The sequence below is a fragment of the Chinchilla lanigera genome, unplaced genomic scaffold (genome assembly GCF_000276665.1).
Source record: "Chinchilla lanigera isolate Chin_1 unplaced genomic scaffold, ChiLan1.0 scaffold00126, whole genome shotgun sequence".
Taxonomy (NCBI): Eukaryota; Metazoa; Chordata; class Mammalia; order Rodentia; family Chinchillidae; genus Chinchilla; species Chinchilla lanigera.
The window spans coordinates 334,004-349,735 of record NW_004955527.1 but is presented as its reverse complement, the minus strand read 5'-3'; the positions used below and the strand labels follow the sequence as shown (position 1 = coordinate 349,735).

At 51.4% G+C, this 15,732-nt stretch overlaps 2 protein-coding genes across 3 annotated transcripts in view; one reads left to right on the top strand and one right to left on the bottom strand.

Moving 5' to 3' along the window:
- Aldh4a1 (aldehyde dehydrogenase 4 family, member A1) overlaps positions 1-11,143 on the bottom strand; it is a 30,936-nt gene extending 19,793 nt beyond the window's left edge. Inside the window, exon 1 of the mRNA XM_005409797.2 lies at positions 11,017-11,143. Within this exon, the coding sequence (XP_005409854.1) occupies positions 11,017-11,078 (62 nt within the window). The 5' untranslated portion in view covers positions 11,079-11,143. The remainder of the gene's footprint in view (positions 1-11,016) is intronic.
- Positions 11,144-11,232: 89 nt separating this feature from the next.
- The window catches only part of LOC106147203, a 10,923-nt gene continuing 6,423 nt past the window's right edge, over positions 11,233-15,732 (top strand). For both annotated transcript variants that reach the window (XM_013507403.1, XM_013507402.1), the window contains exon 1: positions 11,233-11,789. In XM_013507403.1, the coding sequence (XP_013362857.1) occupies positions 11,643-11,789 (147 nt within the window). In that variant the 5' untranslated portion in view covers positions 11,233-11,642. The remainder of the gene's footprint in view (positions 11,790-15,732) is intronic.

The following is a 15,732-nucleotide window of genomic DNA, read 5'->3' as shown; positions in this document are numbered from 1 at the left end:
CTCAGGCACTAGTGACCTCAGCCCCCAAACACATCTGGGGGATGCTAGGTGGGAGGGCTCCGGGGTCAGTCATTCCAGAGCTGAAGGCCCAGTTCTGCCACTTCCCAACCATGGACGTCCCTCTAGGCCTCAGCTTCCCCTGAGGGCCAAGGAGCACAAAGCCTGCCCAGAGCCATGGGGCACATGAGCCTGGACAAAGCCTCCCTCCTGGCCACCAGGACACCCATGGGCCTCAGCAGGGATGAGGGAACAGCAGCAGGCATGGGACACTTGGTGTTTCTTGGTGGCTATAGCAAGGGAGAACATGCAGGCCACAGGGACGCACAGGAAGCTCACGTAAGGCACCTTTAGAAAAACCTATTAGAGGATTTGGACTCCTGCTGGGTGCTGTGGAGGTTCAGGAAGTCAGATGCTGTCAGAAAGCAGGGACAATTCTGATTGGAAACAAAGTCCCTCGTTTAGCAAGAGAGAGCTGTCCGGTACTTTCTGGGTGGCACCGTGGTCTTGTTTTTGTTTGTGCTTGTTGGAGAAAATGATGAAGTGGACTTGGGCATCTCCTTCTATCATGACCCTGAGGCAGGAGATTAGGGCACTGCAGACTGGCTGGGAAGCAGCATGGCCTGTTCTTGACGAAAATCTCAGGACACATAAGCAGAACAGGCCCAAAGCCACGCACAGGGACTTCTCGTGACAACTCAAGCAGGTTTTAGATAGGACGACCCAGACCCAATGTCAGCCTGAGCAGGGGAGACACAAAAGGACAGAGGCCACTGAGTCCTTTGCCTCTGTTCTCTCGTGGCAGCTCTCGTCCTGCAGACTGCACTTACCTTTCTACTCTTACTCGGCCAAAACTCAGTCTGCATTGCCTGTTCCTCTGCCTGCCTGTAATAAATGTAAAACCTCACCACCTTTCGCACTTACCCTGACCAGTTCTTTGCTCAGGGCAGAAAGAACCTCAAAAGCAGCCCTAGGCGACTCCCGAGCCCCAAAACCCACTACCGGTCTCAGAGTGATGTTGGTATCTGTGAGCTTATGCCCAACAGGAGGACAAAGTCGCCTGGCTGGGAGAGTTGGGAGCCCCTTTTTTCTTTTCCAGGAGGAGTCTGGGGCTCAAAGGCCCAGACTGGGTGGCCGGGGGTGAGGACACAGGACAGGGACCACACACACAGGCCCCGAGTTCACTCTGCAAGGTCCAGCATCCAGCATCTGCTGAGTCTCTGGTGCAGTCCAGACCCCAGAGCCACGCACTGACCATGACAGCCGCTGACCTTGGGGAGGACATGGTCAGGAAATAAACATGCAGATTACATGAGCCGATTATGAATAATTGAGAGGGAGATGGGGCTGCTTCCTTGGACAGGAGGGCCTCTCAGGGGGGGTGACCTCTGACCCCAGGAGGTCTGGGAAGCCCAAGCAGTGCAGGTGTGCAGAAGGGTGGACAGGGTCCTTGGGGTTGAGGTGAGGGAGAGGCAGGGGGTCAGGCAAGGTCTCATGTGGACCCCATTCAATCCCTCCTGTCCCAGGCCTTGGCACTGCCCCTCACCCCACCACACCCAAAGGAGCCAGAGCCACATTTCTCAGCCCCACCCTTCCTCTTGCCAGAGGAAGCAAAGTAGGACTGGGACAAATCTAGGCTCAATCCAGCCCTCCATCCCACTAGCTATGACCATGAAGTCACCCCTAATCCTTTGTGAAATGGTGAGGCCCTGTCTTGGGGTTACTTAAAGCTAAAAATGAAATGCTAGCCAGGTGCAGTGGCACTCCAGGAGACTGAGGCAGGAGGCTCCCAATTCAAGCCCAGCCTGGGCAATTTGCAACGGAGGGAGAATCTGACTCAAAAAACAAAAAAAGGCAAAACACATGCGTACACTCCCAGGGAAGAATGCAGAGGTGCTCTGCAAGCCTCAACAGCCTCTCAGGAATCTGCCTCCTGGGGCCATCGGAAGGGTGGAGCTGGGATCTGAGCTGGGCCCTGCAGCTGGGCTGCAGCAAGTCAGACGCCACCATGTCACCTCCAGGTCAGAGGTAGGACCCTGAGTAACTAAGCCGTCCCAAACCGTCTCTCGGTCCCAGATCCCAGCACACAGGACAGGTGGGGAACTGACACCATGCCTGCTTGGTGACCTCGGCACACCTTTACCAACTCGAGGCCTGTCCCTCGCCTGAGGAATGCGGACAGGGATGTGAGCCTCACCACTCACGGTCACCATGGACAGCGCTTGCCTTTCCTCTCCCTCCAGCCCTGCCAAGCCTGTGAGGGCGAATTCCTTCCCCACGAACCCACAAACCCAGGATCACATCCCCAGGGGCGGTCTGGGGCTCCTCCACTGTGGGCATAAAGCTGGCACCAGAGTCCACCCTCAACTCAAAATGCAGCGGCACCCACCCTCCCCTAGGCCTTCCCAGGCAGTGCCAGAAACAGAAATCTGCAGGCCTTCCTGCCCTCTCCAGGCAGAGGCCCCACGTGACCTCAGGATCACGTGTCCTCAGGCTTTCTCCCTGCTGAAAAGCCTCCAGGCCCGAGCCCAGCCAGCTGTCCCTGTGTCCCTCGCGTGGCCAGGAGACCACAGACTCGTTCAAAGTTCAGCTCAGCCAGCTGCAGCCAGAAATAAGAAGTAACTCAGGGATCGGGGCAAACTCTGTTGTCGGTGCTGTTGTTGCTGCTGACAGGCCATTCTGATTTAACATGGGCACCCTTGCGTGAACGCGGGATGAAGTCACAAGGCTTGGGGCCTCTATCTAGGGAGACCTCGTGGGCAGGACTGTCTCCCTCGTTCATTTGATCATTCATTCACGCGGTCACCAAACACCCACACGGCTGCAAGGCAGAGATCACAGGCTCAGCGCAGCACCAGCCCACCCAGTTCTCAGTACCCATTTTCCGGAATGCAGATGTCTCTCAGCTCTCCATAAGGAGGCACAAGGAAGGGTCTACATCGGACTCAGTTTCCCTAACAATCTGGGGTGCCCCCTTCTGTTTCTCCAGAGGACCCCACAGCCAGAGCCCAAGACCTAGACCTGTCCCCACTCCTTGCAGGTTCAGAGGTTGAAGCTGCAAAGGCCACACAGAGTTTTCCTCCTGCCTAGGAGCGGTGCGCCGGCCCAGGCAACCCCAGAAAGCCAGAGAGCAAAGAGCGGGTGGGGGCCCTGGGCTCCCAGGCACCCCTTGGCCTCCATCCCATGCAAGGCACCTGATCAAAGGTGCCATCAACTTCTACCTGGGCTAAAGAAATGTCTACTCCTGCCTGGCCACCTCCAAGCCACTCTAAACCACCACCAAAGTGATATAGCTGGCCTTGCTTAAGACGAGGTGCTTCTGAGGGCCCCAGCGATTTTCTCGTCCTACAAACATCACAGCGTACTACACAAACCTGGGTGGTACAGGCCAGCCACTCACGGTGGCCTCGTGTGACCGAGCAAGGCTGTAAAGGAGGGCTGTGTGAGCGGCTCCCAGCATAGCAGGGTACTCCTTCCCAGTAAACTTTGTTTTATAAGTAGAATGCTCTAAAATAACAGAAGTACACTAGATACGCAACTCAGTAACCCTTGTTCCTCCTCATCTAGTGTGATATACCGCGCATAACTGCGTGTGCTACGCTCTTCATGACAGGCACAGAAGCAGCGCCACCATGCATGCAACGAGGACCTCAGGCTATGACATCCCTGGGCAACAGGGATTTTTCAGCTCCATTAAATCTCGTGAGACCCCCCCACTGTATGTGGGGTCCACTGTTGAACACATGTATATATATAATTTTTTTTTCAGTGCTAGAGATTGAACCAAAGACCTCTGCACTAAGGTACATCCCCAACCCTTTGTTTGAGAAAGGGTCTTGCCAAACAGCTAACTTGGGCTTGCACTTGCCATCTTCCTGCCTCAGCCTCCCAGCGAGCTGGGATTATAGATGTGTGCCATCATACCTGGCTTGGTGACTATATTTTAACATGAAAATTTGACCCAAGGAAGGAGAGAAGGAGGAGGAAGAAGCACGTAAACACACACAGTCCAAAAGCACTCTGGCTCTTCATGCTTCTTTTGGGGCCTCTGAGACCCCTCCCCAATTGCTTTGGTCCAGCCCTGGGCTGTCTGCTATGGGCTTCCCTGCCTGGTCACACACAGGGGCTTCTCTAGGTCATCTCTGAGTCCTGCACTTTCTTGAAGCACCAGGGACAGTCCAAAAGCACGTTACAGACCTGGGGCCGACCCCCCATAGCCATACCACAAGTCCCGTGCAGGGACCCCGTGTGTCTTTGTGATCCCTCAATGGACACTCCGAACCTAGCAGGCTGCCCTGCCCCCACGGTAAGCACCAAGCAAAATCTTGAAAAGCAGTGAACGTCCATGTGGTATCAGAAGGACGCCAGTCCCCAGGCGTGGACTCCCAGATCAGTGCTCTTCTGCTAACAGGTGGGGCTGGACACATTCCCCGGTGACAGAGAAGAGAAATACTGCAGAAAGAAAACGAGCTTCAGTCTCTCAGGAGCTATTATCTGGGCTCTGATAAGGCAAATCCTCCTTATCACTATGATTAGGGCAGAAGGGAGGCCCAGGGAGAGAAAGCACAGGGCCAGGAGGGCGGGACTGGGAGGGCGGCTCCAGCTCGAGGCCCAGCTGCTTCACCACCCTGCCCTGGAAAACAGCAAGGAAGAGCTCTTAGCGGGCCAGCGTGCTCTGTGAGACGCGGGGATCATCTCGCTGAATGTCCTCTACAAATGTCCAAGGAGGTCTCCTACGACCTGTGCTACGAAGAGTGAACTACGCTTCAGAGATTAGGAGACTTGCTCGTGGCTGGTGGCCACAGCTCATGACACGGCAGAATTTGACCTGGATTATCTGAGACCCGCGGTCGGCCGGGACTGACGGGGAGGTCAGTTCCCCTCACCATGCAGTGAGACCCTCACTTCCCACCAGGGAAAGAGGCCGCCTTGAGATGGGCAGTGACTTGCTTGCCCAAGGTCACTCGCTGTCCAATGGCACTGCAGCTCAGCCCAGCGGTCCTTCCATTCCATGCCAGCGTCTCTATCAGGAAAAGCGAGCTTCCCAGGAAGGGGAGGTGTCTCCCGATCCACATCTGCGGGAGTTAACTAGAAGAATAAAGGGTCAGGGCCAAGGGCCTCTAAACCCACAGCTCTCGCCCTGCACCCTCCTGGGCAGCCCCTGCTGGAAGAAGGGACGGATGATCATCGTAATGACAGCGGCACTTACTGCCGTTTCTGGGTGCTGGGCACCCTTCAAGGGCTTTACATGTGTGAACTCATTCGATCCGTGACAACCTGGGAGGTGGCTCTTATTTCCCACAAGGCAGCGCAGAGAAGTGAAGCAACCTACCCAGGGCCACAGAGTTGCTAACAGGAAGAGCTGGGATCCAAGCCATGCTGTGTTCTGAGCCATTCCAACACCTATGTGCCAGCACCTACTGTGTGCCAGGTGCAGAGCACTCCCAAGCGTGCCAGTGCCAGCCGCTGCCTGAGCCAGGCCTTGAACAATTTCAGAAGCACTGTGACAGCTGTAGGTTCTATTCTTCCTCCACTCACATATCCAGAGAGCACACAGTAGGCACCAGGCACCCAGCATGCTCTAACCCTCACCATCACCTGCTATGCTGCTGTTAAAACGACTGCCCCATTTCACAGATGAGGAATATAAGCTCATTGAGTGGGTCAGGGGAGCACAGCAGGCCAGAGGTGCTGCTCCAGCCACAGCCTGGAGGGGCCTGAGAGCAGACAGCAGTGCCAGCTTCCTGCCCAGGGCAGCCTACACCTGCACAGGGGACAGGCAGGCTGGGGAAAAGATGGAGTGGTTTTAAATTATGAAAATTAAAGGCTGGGAGTGGCCGAGCACATCTGTTATCCAACACTCAGGAGGCTGAGGCAGGTGGATCACTGTGAATTCAAGGCCAGCCTGGACTAGAGAGCAAGATCCTATCTAAAAAAAAAAAAGAGAGAAAAGAAAAGAAAATTAAAGCAGCAGCTACTGCAGGCCACAGGGCACAATGGCCAGCCCTGCCAGCCCATAAGCCCTGCAGTGTCTCCGCAGAAGTCATCTCTAGGTCTGGCACAAGGGGAAGCAAAGGGAAGCAGCATTTCCGGTAAGCTGACTGTGTGTCTGGCTAGCCCTTTGGCTCATTAAGTGTATATATGAATTTGTGCCCTGCCCATTTCCAGAAAATGGGCAGAGATGACCACCAAGGTCACCACTGAGTAAGTTAACTGCGAAAAGGACAGAAGTTGGGTTCAGGGGAGGAAGAAGGCAGTAGCTGGGAGGGCTGGCGTGAACTTGAGGCCGCTGACAAGTTTTCCCTAACTTCCATTAACTCTGGCGGGCTTTGGGGGTTTTTTTGTGTGTTTTTGAGACAGGGTTTTGCTGTGTGGCTCAGGCTGGTCTTGAACTCACTATAGTCTAGGCTGGCCTCAAACTTATGGTGATTCTCCTGCCTCAGCTTCCTGCGTGCTGAGATTACACCAGAGGCAGCCTCAGTGTTTAATCCGTGAAAGAATTACCTTCTAGGTTACTGAGGTATTGAGTAAAATAACCCACGTGAAAGTGGTAGCCAAGCCACCAGCTACCATCCTATTACAGACAGCTAAGTTAAATAGAAATATTACAGGCAGTCAGACAGGACCAGGCCTTTGAAGGAGTCAGTGCAGATGAGAATATATTACAACTGTGGCTGGAGGCACTTTCACATATGTTAAAGGCCAGGCCTCAAGACAAAGATGGAATAACTATACCTAGTTCCCCTGGCATAACGATTGATATTCTAAGTAGACACCAGTCACCTAGGTGGGGGACCAGGTCCTCCCTGACCCACCCCTTCCAGGAAAGGTTCCTGTTCTTCCATGCACACTTGCTACGTGACTTGCTTCCCCATTGGATCAACGTTACCTATGCAGCCATGCTTGTCATCTTATTGGCTGACCATAGTTTTGTTCCACCTTACACCCACCTCGTGATTCTGCCCTGTACAACTTCCTTTGAAGTGGACTCATGGGCAACCCACTTTCCGAATCCCATTCTGCCTCTCTTAAGCAGAAGCTACCTTTCCCTCCATAAATATTTCCTACTCTTAACCTCCACTGTTCCTTACGATTCATTCTTCGGTTTTGAGGAACACAAACTTAGAGTATCATTGGACACGTGGCAGGTCGGGAGTTATAGCATTCCCTTTATATCATTTGGAGGTCCTGATATCATTCCTGTATCAATCCCTAGGCCCGTCCTCAAGGGCATGTGTTGGTAGTGATCAGCTCAAGACTGACAGGGAGAAACATCTACTATCAAGGAAGGACTCCTGGTAAGTTCATCTGTTCACTCAATGTTTGCCAGGGGCTCACCATGTGCCAGACAGCTCTGGGTCCCGGGGACCCACAGTAAGGGACAACAGTCTATGGCAAGAAAAAAAAAAAACAAACAAACTACAAAACTTATAGGTTGAGCATCCCTTATCTGAAATGCTTAGGATCAGAACTCTTCCAGATTCAGATCTTTTTGGATTTTGGATTACCTGTATTTACATAAGGTAAGGTCAGGTGATGGCACACACCTGTAGTCCCGGCACCCTGGAAACTGAGGCAGAAGGATCACTGAGAGGCCTTGAATTCACTATGGGCTACCTAATGAGTTCAAGGTCAGCAGTGAGGCCTTTCTAAAAAAAACAAAAAACAAAATACATAATGAGACGTCTGGGGGATGCAAGTCAACTCTAAATTTGAAATTCATTTGTTTCATAAACAGCGTATGCACACAGCCTGAGTGTAACTTTATGTATTTGTAGCACAGCTGCATTTTGATGGAGATCCATTATATGAGGTCAAATGTACACTTTTCCTCTCATGGCGTCACACTGGCACCCAGAAAGCTTCAGACTCTGGAGCACTGCAGATTTGGGATGGTGAACCTGAACACACAGGTGAGTTTTTTGTTGCGTCTTGTTGTTTCAGCACATACATTCATGGGAAGTTGAAAGGATATTCAGCAACACAGTAACTGTGGCTGCTTCTGTGAGGTGAACTTATGGGCTATTTTTGGATTCTTTTTTATTCTATCTACTTTTTACAACAGACTCATACTAATTAAAGAAAACACAGTAACCAAGAGTTTTTATTTTAAAAAAAAATGGTTGAGATTCCTGGCACTCAAGGTGAAAAGGGAAAACACTACTCATTCTTCAAAAGAGGCAGTTTTTCTTGGAATGAGTTTTACATCTAGAATACTGGCACCTTTTGCTAAAAATGTCCTAAAACTGCTTCTCCATAAATCAGACACAGCATACTATAAGCATGTCCTAAATACATGTTGTCCTGGTTACTTTTCTCTGGTTGCTGAGACAAAATACCTGACACCCAAAGTTAAGGAAGACAAGGTTTAGCTCCCGATGTGTGCAGGTTTCCGTCCGTAATCAGCTCACTGCAAGACAGGGTGGCATGGTGAGGGGCAACAGTTCAAGGTGGCAGAAGACAGCAGAAGCAGCAAGAGCAAAAAGGGAAGAGAGCAAGTCTCTTGTCCTCCCTTATATTGTAAGCAGGCCAGGGCCGAGGATATAGCTCAGGGGTGCAAGCACCTGCCTGGCAGGTTGTGAGTTCGATTCTCGATTCCCGCCCCCCGCCCCCCCGCCAAAAAAATATTGTAAGCAGGCCAGCCCCACTATGGCTGACGTAGCACTCACATCATTTCCATGTCCTCCTCTTGCACAGGATGAGGATGTTTACAAAGTGAGGACCTTGTCCCCCTGCTGAGTCCCTTAATTAAATTTCTAACCTGCTCAAATTGGCACAATGTATCAACCACTACACAGTCAAATGAACAAGTGATCGAACTCCAAAGCTATCCTAGAGCTGTGGCTTTCAATTGGAACAACTTTGCCCCCGTGTGACAAGGAGCAATGTCTGAAGGGGTTTTCTCATTCTCATGACAAGGGGTGCTACTGGAACCCACTGGGCAGAGGCCAGGGGTGCTGCTGAAATCCTACAGTGCACAGAGCAGCCCCCACAACAAAGGCTTATCTGGCCCCAAATGTTTGATGGTGCTGAAGTTAAGAAACCCGGTCTAGGCATCCTGCCAGAAGAGGTAACTTAAGCCTGGAAGGGTTTCAAAGTACTCTCTCTCCCCCCTCAACACAGGAAGCCTCATGATTAGGACCATGAATCTGGAGGAGACCAAATGTAATTTTAGTCCTACCTCTGCCTAAACTTGAAGATAGCGCCTCATCTGTAAAATGGGGACAATACAGTACAGATCAGCAGTGTTGGGCCCGTGGTATCTCATTGCGTGGTAAATACTGTTTTTAGGTTTCCCTTTAGAGCATGGATTGCTTTCTACCTGATATTAGAGAGGGTTTACCCCATTGTTCTTGCCATCTTTCTTCTTTCTTTGTTTTTTCTTTTTTTTTTTTTTTTTTTTTTTTGAGACAGGTCTCACTATGCAGTTCAGGCTGGCCTTGCATTCACTTTGCAGCCCAGGCTGGTCTTGAACTCACAAAGATCATCCTGCCTCAGCCTCCCAAGTGCTGGGATTACAGGCATGTGCCACCACGCTCGGCTTTCTTTTTTGAGACAGGGTCTCACCATGCAATTCAAGGTGGCCTTGTACTCACTATGTAGCCCATGCTGGCCTCAAGCTCGTGGCAATGTTCCTGCCTCCGCCTCTCAAGTGCTGAAACTACAGGTACGTGCCCTCACATCCAGCTCCCCTCAAAAGTTACTTGATTTTGAATGAAGGCCCGCCTCCTGAGCAACGGGATTATGGGATGCACCACCACACCAGGCTTTTTGTTCTTGCCACTTTCTGAAGCACTTCTGAAGAGGGATTAATAGCAATGACTCTTTATTGTAATGAATTTTTAAGTTGAAGCTTTCACCATATATTTTGATCACACCTCACAGAGCTGAAATTCACCCATGCCAGTCATTGGGGGCAGGGAGAGGAATACTGATTAACTCAGTAAGGGAGCCCATAGGACACAGCCGTGGACACCTGACAAACAAAACTCAAACAGGGGGAGAAGAGTGCTGTCCAGCTCTAAAAGGGAGGCCGATCCTATGCACAGCCCACCAATCTGTGAGCCCCTCGGGGCAGTGTGTGTTCCATGTTTCTCCCAGCACTTAGCCCAGGGCAAAACATTTATATGGAGGCCACTGGGGTCCAGGAACCCAACCCCACTGGGCTGACGTGGCTAAATCTGGACATGAAGGACAGCTCTACCCTGGAACTGCACCTCCCATTTCTTCATTGTTTAGAATAATAATACCTCGCTTCACAGCAGTGAGTTGTGCAAATAAAAAGGATACTGAGGAGCACGCCAGTAATAATAATCAGGCACTGCCTAAGGCGCAGGCACTGTTCAAGGCGCTTTACGCGTATCAACTCATTCAGTCTCCACAATAAGACCCCAGCCAAGCGCCTAGTGCAGCGTTGGGCACATTAAACGCAATTAATGTGCCGTTAATGCAATTACCGTTCCACCTACCAGAAGAAAGGAGCCCCTCTTGTCTAGCTAACATGTAACTGGAAAAGGGGGGCGAAGAGGGAGAAGGTTGGAAAGCCGGGTGGGAGGAGGAGAGGACGCTGGGAATCTCAGGAGGGGGTCCAGCAGATGAGACCAGGTAAAGAAGCCAGAGGCGTGGCATGCTAAAAATAGACACGCTCCTCCTCCGAAACCAGCAAATTTCGAATACTGTATCCAGTATTAGGGAGGAAGACTAGTAAAGAAGGAAGCCACTTTACGGCGCAAAATACGGCCCCTAGGACCCCACCCGGCTGCAATAAGAGGATCCCCCTGGCTAAAGAAGGATAGCTATCTGAAGGCGAAGAGCAGGGGACTGAGCGATCTCCGCGAGAGGGAAGGCTGGGTGAAGGCAGGAGGCAAGCGACTTCGGGCAGAGGGAGGCTCCTGACAACCCCGAACGGGATTGATCAGCCGCAGGTAGTGTTCTGGCGCGGGGAGCCGCCCAACGACTCTCAGGACTCCGAGCAGCAGGCATTGCACCCGTGTCGACCTGCATAAGGCGCTCACTCACCCAGCCCCGATCCATGGGCGGACCAGTAGGACGCGGCGGAGCAAACGAGGTTGTAGCAGCATCTCGACTCCTGCTAAACTATGTGGTTAGCGGCAGCGACAGCCGGCCGAAGCGCGACCTCGATGAGAATGTACCACCTCGAAGGGAGGGGAAGCCGTGTCTCCCCGGCCGGCCACCCAGCTCGGACTCCTCTTTACGGATCTACGTCCTTTAAGTAATAATCTCTCTGTGTTAGTTATAAAGAGGCACTTATGTAACCTGGACAAAGAATTCTTTAAGAAAAGTTCTGAAATATATGTATATGTTTTCTCCTCTCTTTATGGTATGACCCAAGGAGAGTGGGCGTAAGTCCCACCGACCAATCAGAGAAGCACAGGGAAGCCTCTGAACCAATCAGAAGGAGTTCTGTTGCAGGCTGGCCTCAGTAGCCAAAGAGAGAGCGCACCCTTGACTCGCGCTGGTGAAGGCGGAAGGATTTCCTGAGCCAATCTACAGGTTCACACTACTGGTATTGTGACGGCCGTGGGTCTCCTTTCCCGCTGCCCTCGGCTTGTCGAAGGCTGGGAACCTGTCAGCGACCAGATTCCTTGACCCTCCCAGGGCCACACCGTGGCCAGCGCTCTGTGATGCGCCTGCTTCCAGCCGCCTGGCCCAGCCGCCCTCCACCCTCACCTTGGCGTGCGGGGCCCAGCCAGCTACCCAACGCCAAGCTTCTGGCCGCAAAATCAGCTGTTCTTGCGCTCCCACCCTTGAGGAAAATTTCGGTTTTCTCCGTGAGTAGCTGTTTACTGAATATTGGAACATACAGTATTTATTTGAGACAGCCTCACTATGTAGTTTAGGCTGGTCTTGAACTCACTAGGTAGCCCAGGCTGACCTTGAACTCAGTGCAGTATTGGAACTTATTTAAAACTCACTCTAAAGTCTTCTCTGATGACGAGGTTTTAGGGACTCCGTTCCTAAATTAATGTTAAGGTTTTTCACACTATTTTCCAGTGTTTGTAATTCCTCCAGCAGTGTAAACCAAACACCTGCTTGCGAGTCCATTCTGTTGCCAGCTCAGGTTCTAGGATCTATAATAGGATGCTGAACAAATTACATAGCCTCTGCAGGGCTCAGGTCCCTCTTCTGTAAAATGGGAGTAATACCTCAGAACCGCCCCATCATCTCAAGCCACACCTTTATCCCCAGATTTCACCATCTAAGACACACTGGGAAATTTAAACCAAGAGTGGGGAATAGGAAAAGAAAGCTACGTAAGTGCCATGTCTTAGACATGGCAAAAAGTTGGGGCTGGGGATTTAGCTCAGCAGCACAGCACCTGCCTGGCAAGTGCAAGGTGGTGAGTTCGATTCCCGGTACCAGAAGAAAAAAAAAATAGAGATGGCAAAAAGCCAACTGGTGTTGGTAGTAGCTGTTTCTCTTTGTTCTAGAAGACCCTGGTCAGGTGGGCTCACAGTGGAGCAGTGTTACCCTGAATGTGGCCATTAACAAGAAACTAGAACCCTGGGCCATATCACACCAGGGTCCCAAGAGGTGAACTCTTAGCACCATGAGGAGGTTTGAGATGTGGGGGCATTGTAGTCAACAGGATTTCAATTCCAAACCAGCAGTGCCGCTTAGCCTGGGTTATGGTTTGTGTCTGGATGTCCCCCAAAGCCTCATGCAGTCATGGGGCAGCAGAATCTAGAGTTTGTGACTGATTCATTATCTAGTACTGGGATAAGTGCTACACTCACCCTAGGGCGGGTAGCCTATAGGCAGTATAAGGGAGGGAAAGAATCTTCTCTCACGCCCTTCCCATTTTGCTCTTACCGCTTCTGCTGTTTTCCACCGCCATCAACTGTTGCCGTTTGCCATGTGCCACCCCTCCTTGGAGCCAGCCGAGTATGGACTGAAACCTCCACAAACTGAACTAAATAAACCTTTCCTTCCTTAATTTGGGTGTCAGGTTTTTGTCTCAGCAACAAGGGAAAGAAACTAAGACAACCTGTGTCCTCTCTGGCCCTCTCTTCCCCTTCTGTGAAATGTGTTTTGTAATTCCTACCCTCTTGTCTTCTCAAGATCTTACTGTGAGATGCAAGTTAACAGGTGATATGAAACTTCTCTCCGTTGTCACTCATTGTCTAATAAGTTGTAATGTGGCCTTTAAGTCATCTCCCCCTCCTTCAGTTACCACTTTCACCCTCAAAAAAAAAAAACGCACTACCAAGTCTAAGACATTTCACTTTATTTAAAAGAAGCCAATATACAGGATATAAAGGGCACGATATTTACAACAGTACAGTAAACAGGTTAGTTTTCTGGTAGGATCAGTAGTCTTTCTGTGAGTACAAACCCCCCCTCCCAGTGATGTTAGATCCAGCTGGCAGACAAAGAGCAACAGAGGGATAGGGCAGGACTAAAAACCAGGTCGATGCTAAAATGTCCACAGGGGGTTTCGGGAGGGGGCTGTGCCTCATTTCCTTGAGAGCTTAGGAGGGAGCGAGAATGGTGAGGGATTCACCCTACACTAGTGGAAAGGCCACCCCAAGACTGGAAATCCTCCACTCGCGGGAAATTCCCTCCGGAGTCTGACTTGCTCGTCTCCCTCAGGCACCTCCGGATTCCCAGCTGTAGGACAGTGCCTTTCTAAAGCCAAACTCAGTGTCCCAAGGAGAGGACCCAAGCCTGGGGAAACCCCGGCACTCTGTCTGTCATCCAGGAGCACAGGATTGCAGCCCAGTCCTTGAGCTGGAGCAGGCACCGCCAGGAGTGGGCTCTGAGCATCTTACTGTCTCTCCCGGCCCAGCTGCCTGACAGCCTGGCACCTGCAAAGGCCCAGGCCCAAAGGAGGTGGTGTGTGCGCTCCCCAAACCTACAGCCCTACAGCCAGCCACGCTCGGCTGCTTCTCAGCCCGCTCCCAACACAGCTGAGTTAGAAATGGGGCTTGGCAGAGCACAGCTGGGGTGAGTAATCAGAGCCTACACTAAAACACAGCGTACTGGGTAGAGCCTGGCCCCTCTCTAGTACTCCCCATCTGAATTCCTTGCAGCCCTCCTGCCCCCAAAAGTGACACCCCCACAAGACCTCTAAGGAGCTGAGGAGTCACGGAAGCAAGAAACGGGGGGCGGGGGGAGTGAGACCCGCTGAAGCCACCCACAGGTGTGAATGATCAGAGTGCAGACGGGAAGGCAAGACGGGGTGAGGGGGTGCCAGGTATATTAAATCCAGCAGCAACATGCACAGTATCTTGTCCACAGAAAAATGCTGGCTGCCACAACTGCCTACCTGAGATTAAAAACCCTTTCCTTTCATAAAAATAGATAAGAGTCTCTTGCTTTATAAATAGTTTACATTTAGCTTAAGTTACACCTTATGGGATCCCCTTCCCCACCCCCTCTTCTCCCACCCCAAGCAGATGTGGGTAGACTCTCCATCTGTCATCTGAGCTCCGCCCCCAGAACTAAGTCCAAGCCGCATGGGTCCTCCGGAGCCCTCGGGACATATTGCCATGAGAAGGAAAAAGTGTTTGCTTGCCAGTAATATTTATCCCTGTTCAGTCTCAGAATAGTGCGCATGTGCGCGTGCATGTGTGCACTTATATGTGTGTTTCACAACCAACCGGGGAGCCCAAGGATGCTGTTTTCCCTGCTGCTCCCCAATCCTCAGTGTGTATAAAACCCCCAAAACTAGGAGAGTGAGAGAGAGGGCAGCACAGGAGAACCCATCTGAGAACAGCTCTAAAATACCAATGTCAATATGACACTGGGCTGAGAAATAGAAAAACCAAAAAAAATTAAGTATTTACAGCTTTACAAAGGACGGACCAGTTCGTCCCAAAGGGGCCTAGTGCTGCCCCGGCAAGCGGCGGGGTCTCTCTTGGCAAGCTGTGGGCTCACGGTGAGGGGACAAGCAGGGCCCACTGGCCATTAACTTAAAAATGAATTTAGTGGCAGGGGAGGTAGCCAGGCCCAGCCCCAAGAACCCTTCAAGCATTGCTCCCCAGGGGAAAGCAGCTATCAGAAGCCATCGGGAAGGGACTCAGGCCAGTGTCTCTCTCTGGCACCTGCTGTTCTCATGCTTTCTTGAAAAATTCAGAGCACCCTAAAGGCAGATGACCTACGTATATAAGGGAGAAAACGAAACACCACAGGACACCCCCCGCCTTTGGTAACCTGTTACCCCCAAATACTAATCCCATCGCTTACTGTCTTAACTCTAAAGATATGTCTGTCACCCTCCCACCACCTTGCAGAACCCAGAACTGGCATCCACTCTGCCCACCCAATTCCCAAACCACCCTGGATGCCTCTCTCAGCCCTGGGCAGTGAGATCACACAGGGCTACATCTTCTGCCCTTGTGGAAACGGAAAATCTTTTCAGCAGCTGAGGTCCAAGCCCAATTGGCTCTGACAACCTTTGGTTAAAATAAAAATAAGACAACAACAATGACATCAACAATAATAATAATAATCAGGTATGTCTGAACCCTGTCACCTTTAGAACAATGGTTGGTGAGGAAGAGGGACAGGAGCCGTCTCTCTTCCAGAACCACCGTCCCTTCAAGTACCTGCCAAAAGGGACAGTTTGAGTAACAAGAGATGATGAGGCTGGCCAGGCGTGGTGGCGCACACCTGTAATCCCAGCACTCTGGGAGGCTGAGGCAGGAAGATTGCAAGTTCAAGCCCAGCCTGGACAACTTAGCAATTTAGCTAGACCCTGTCTCAAAAAAA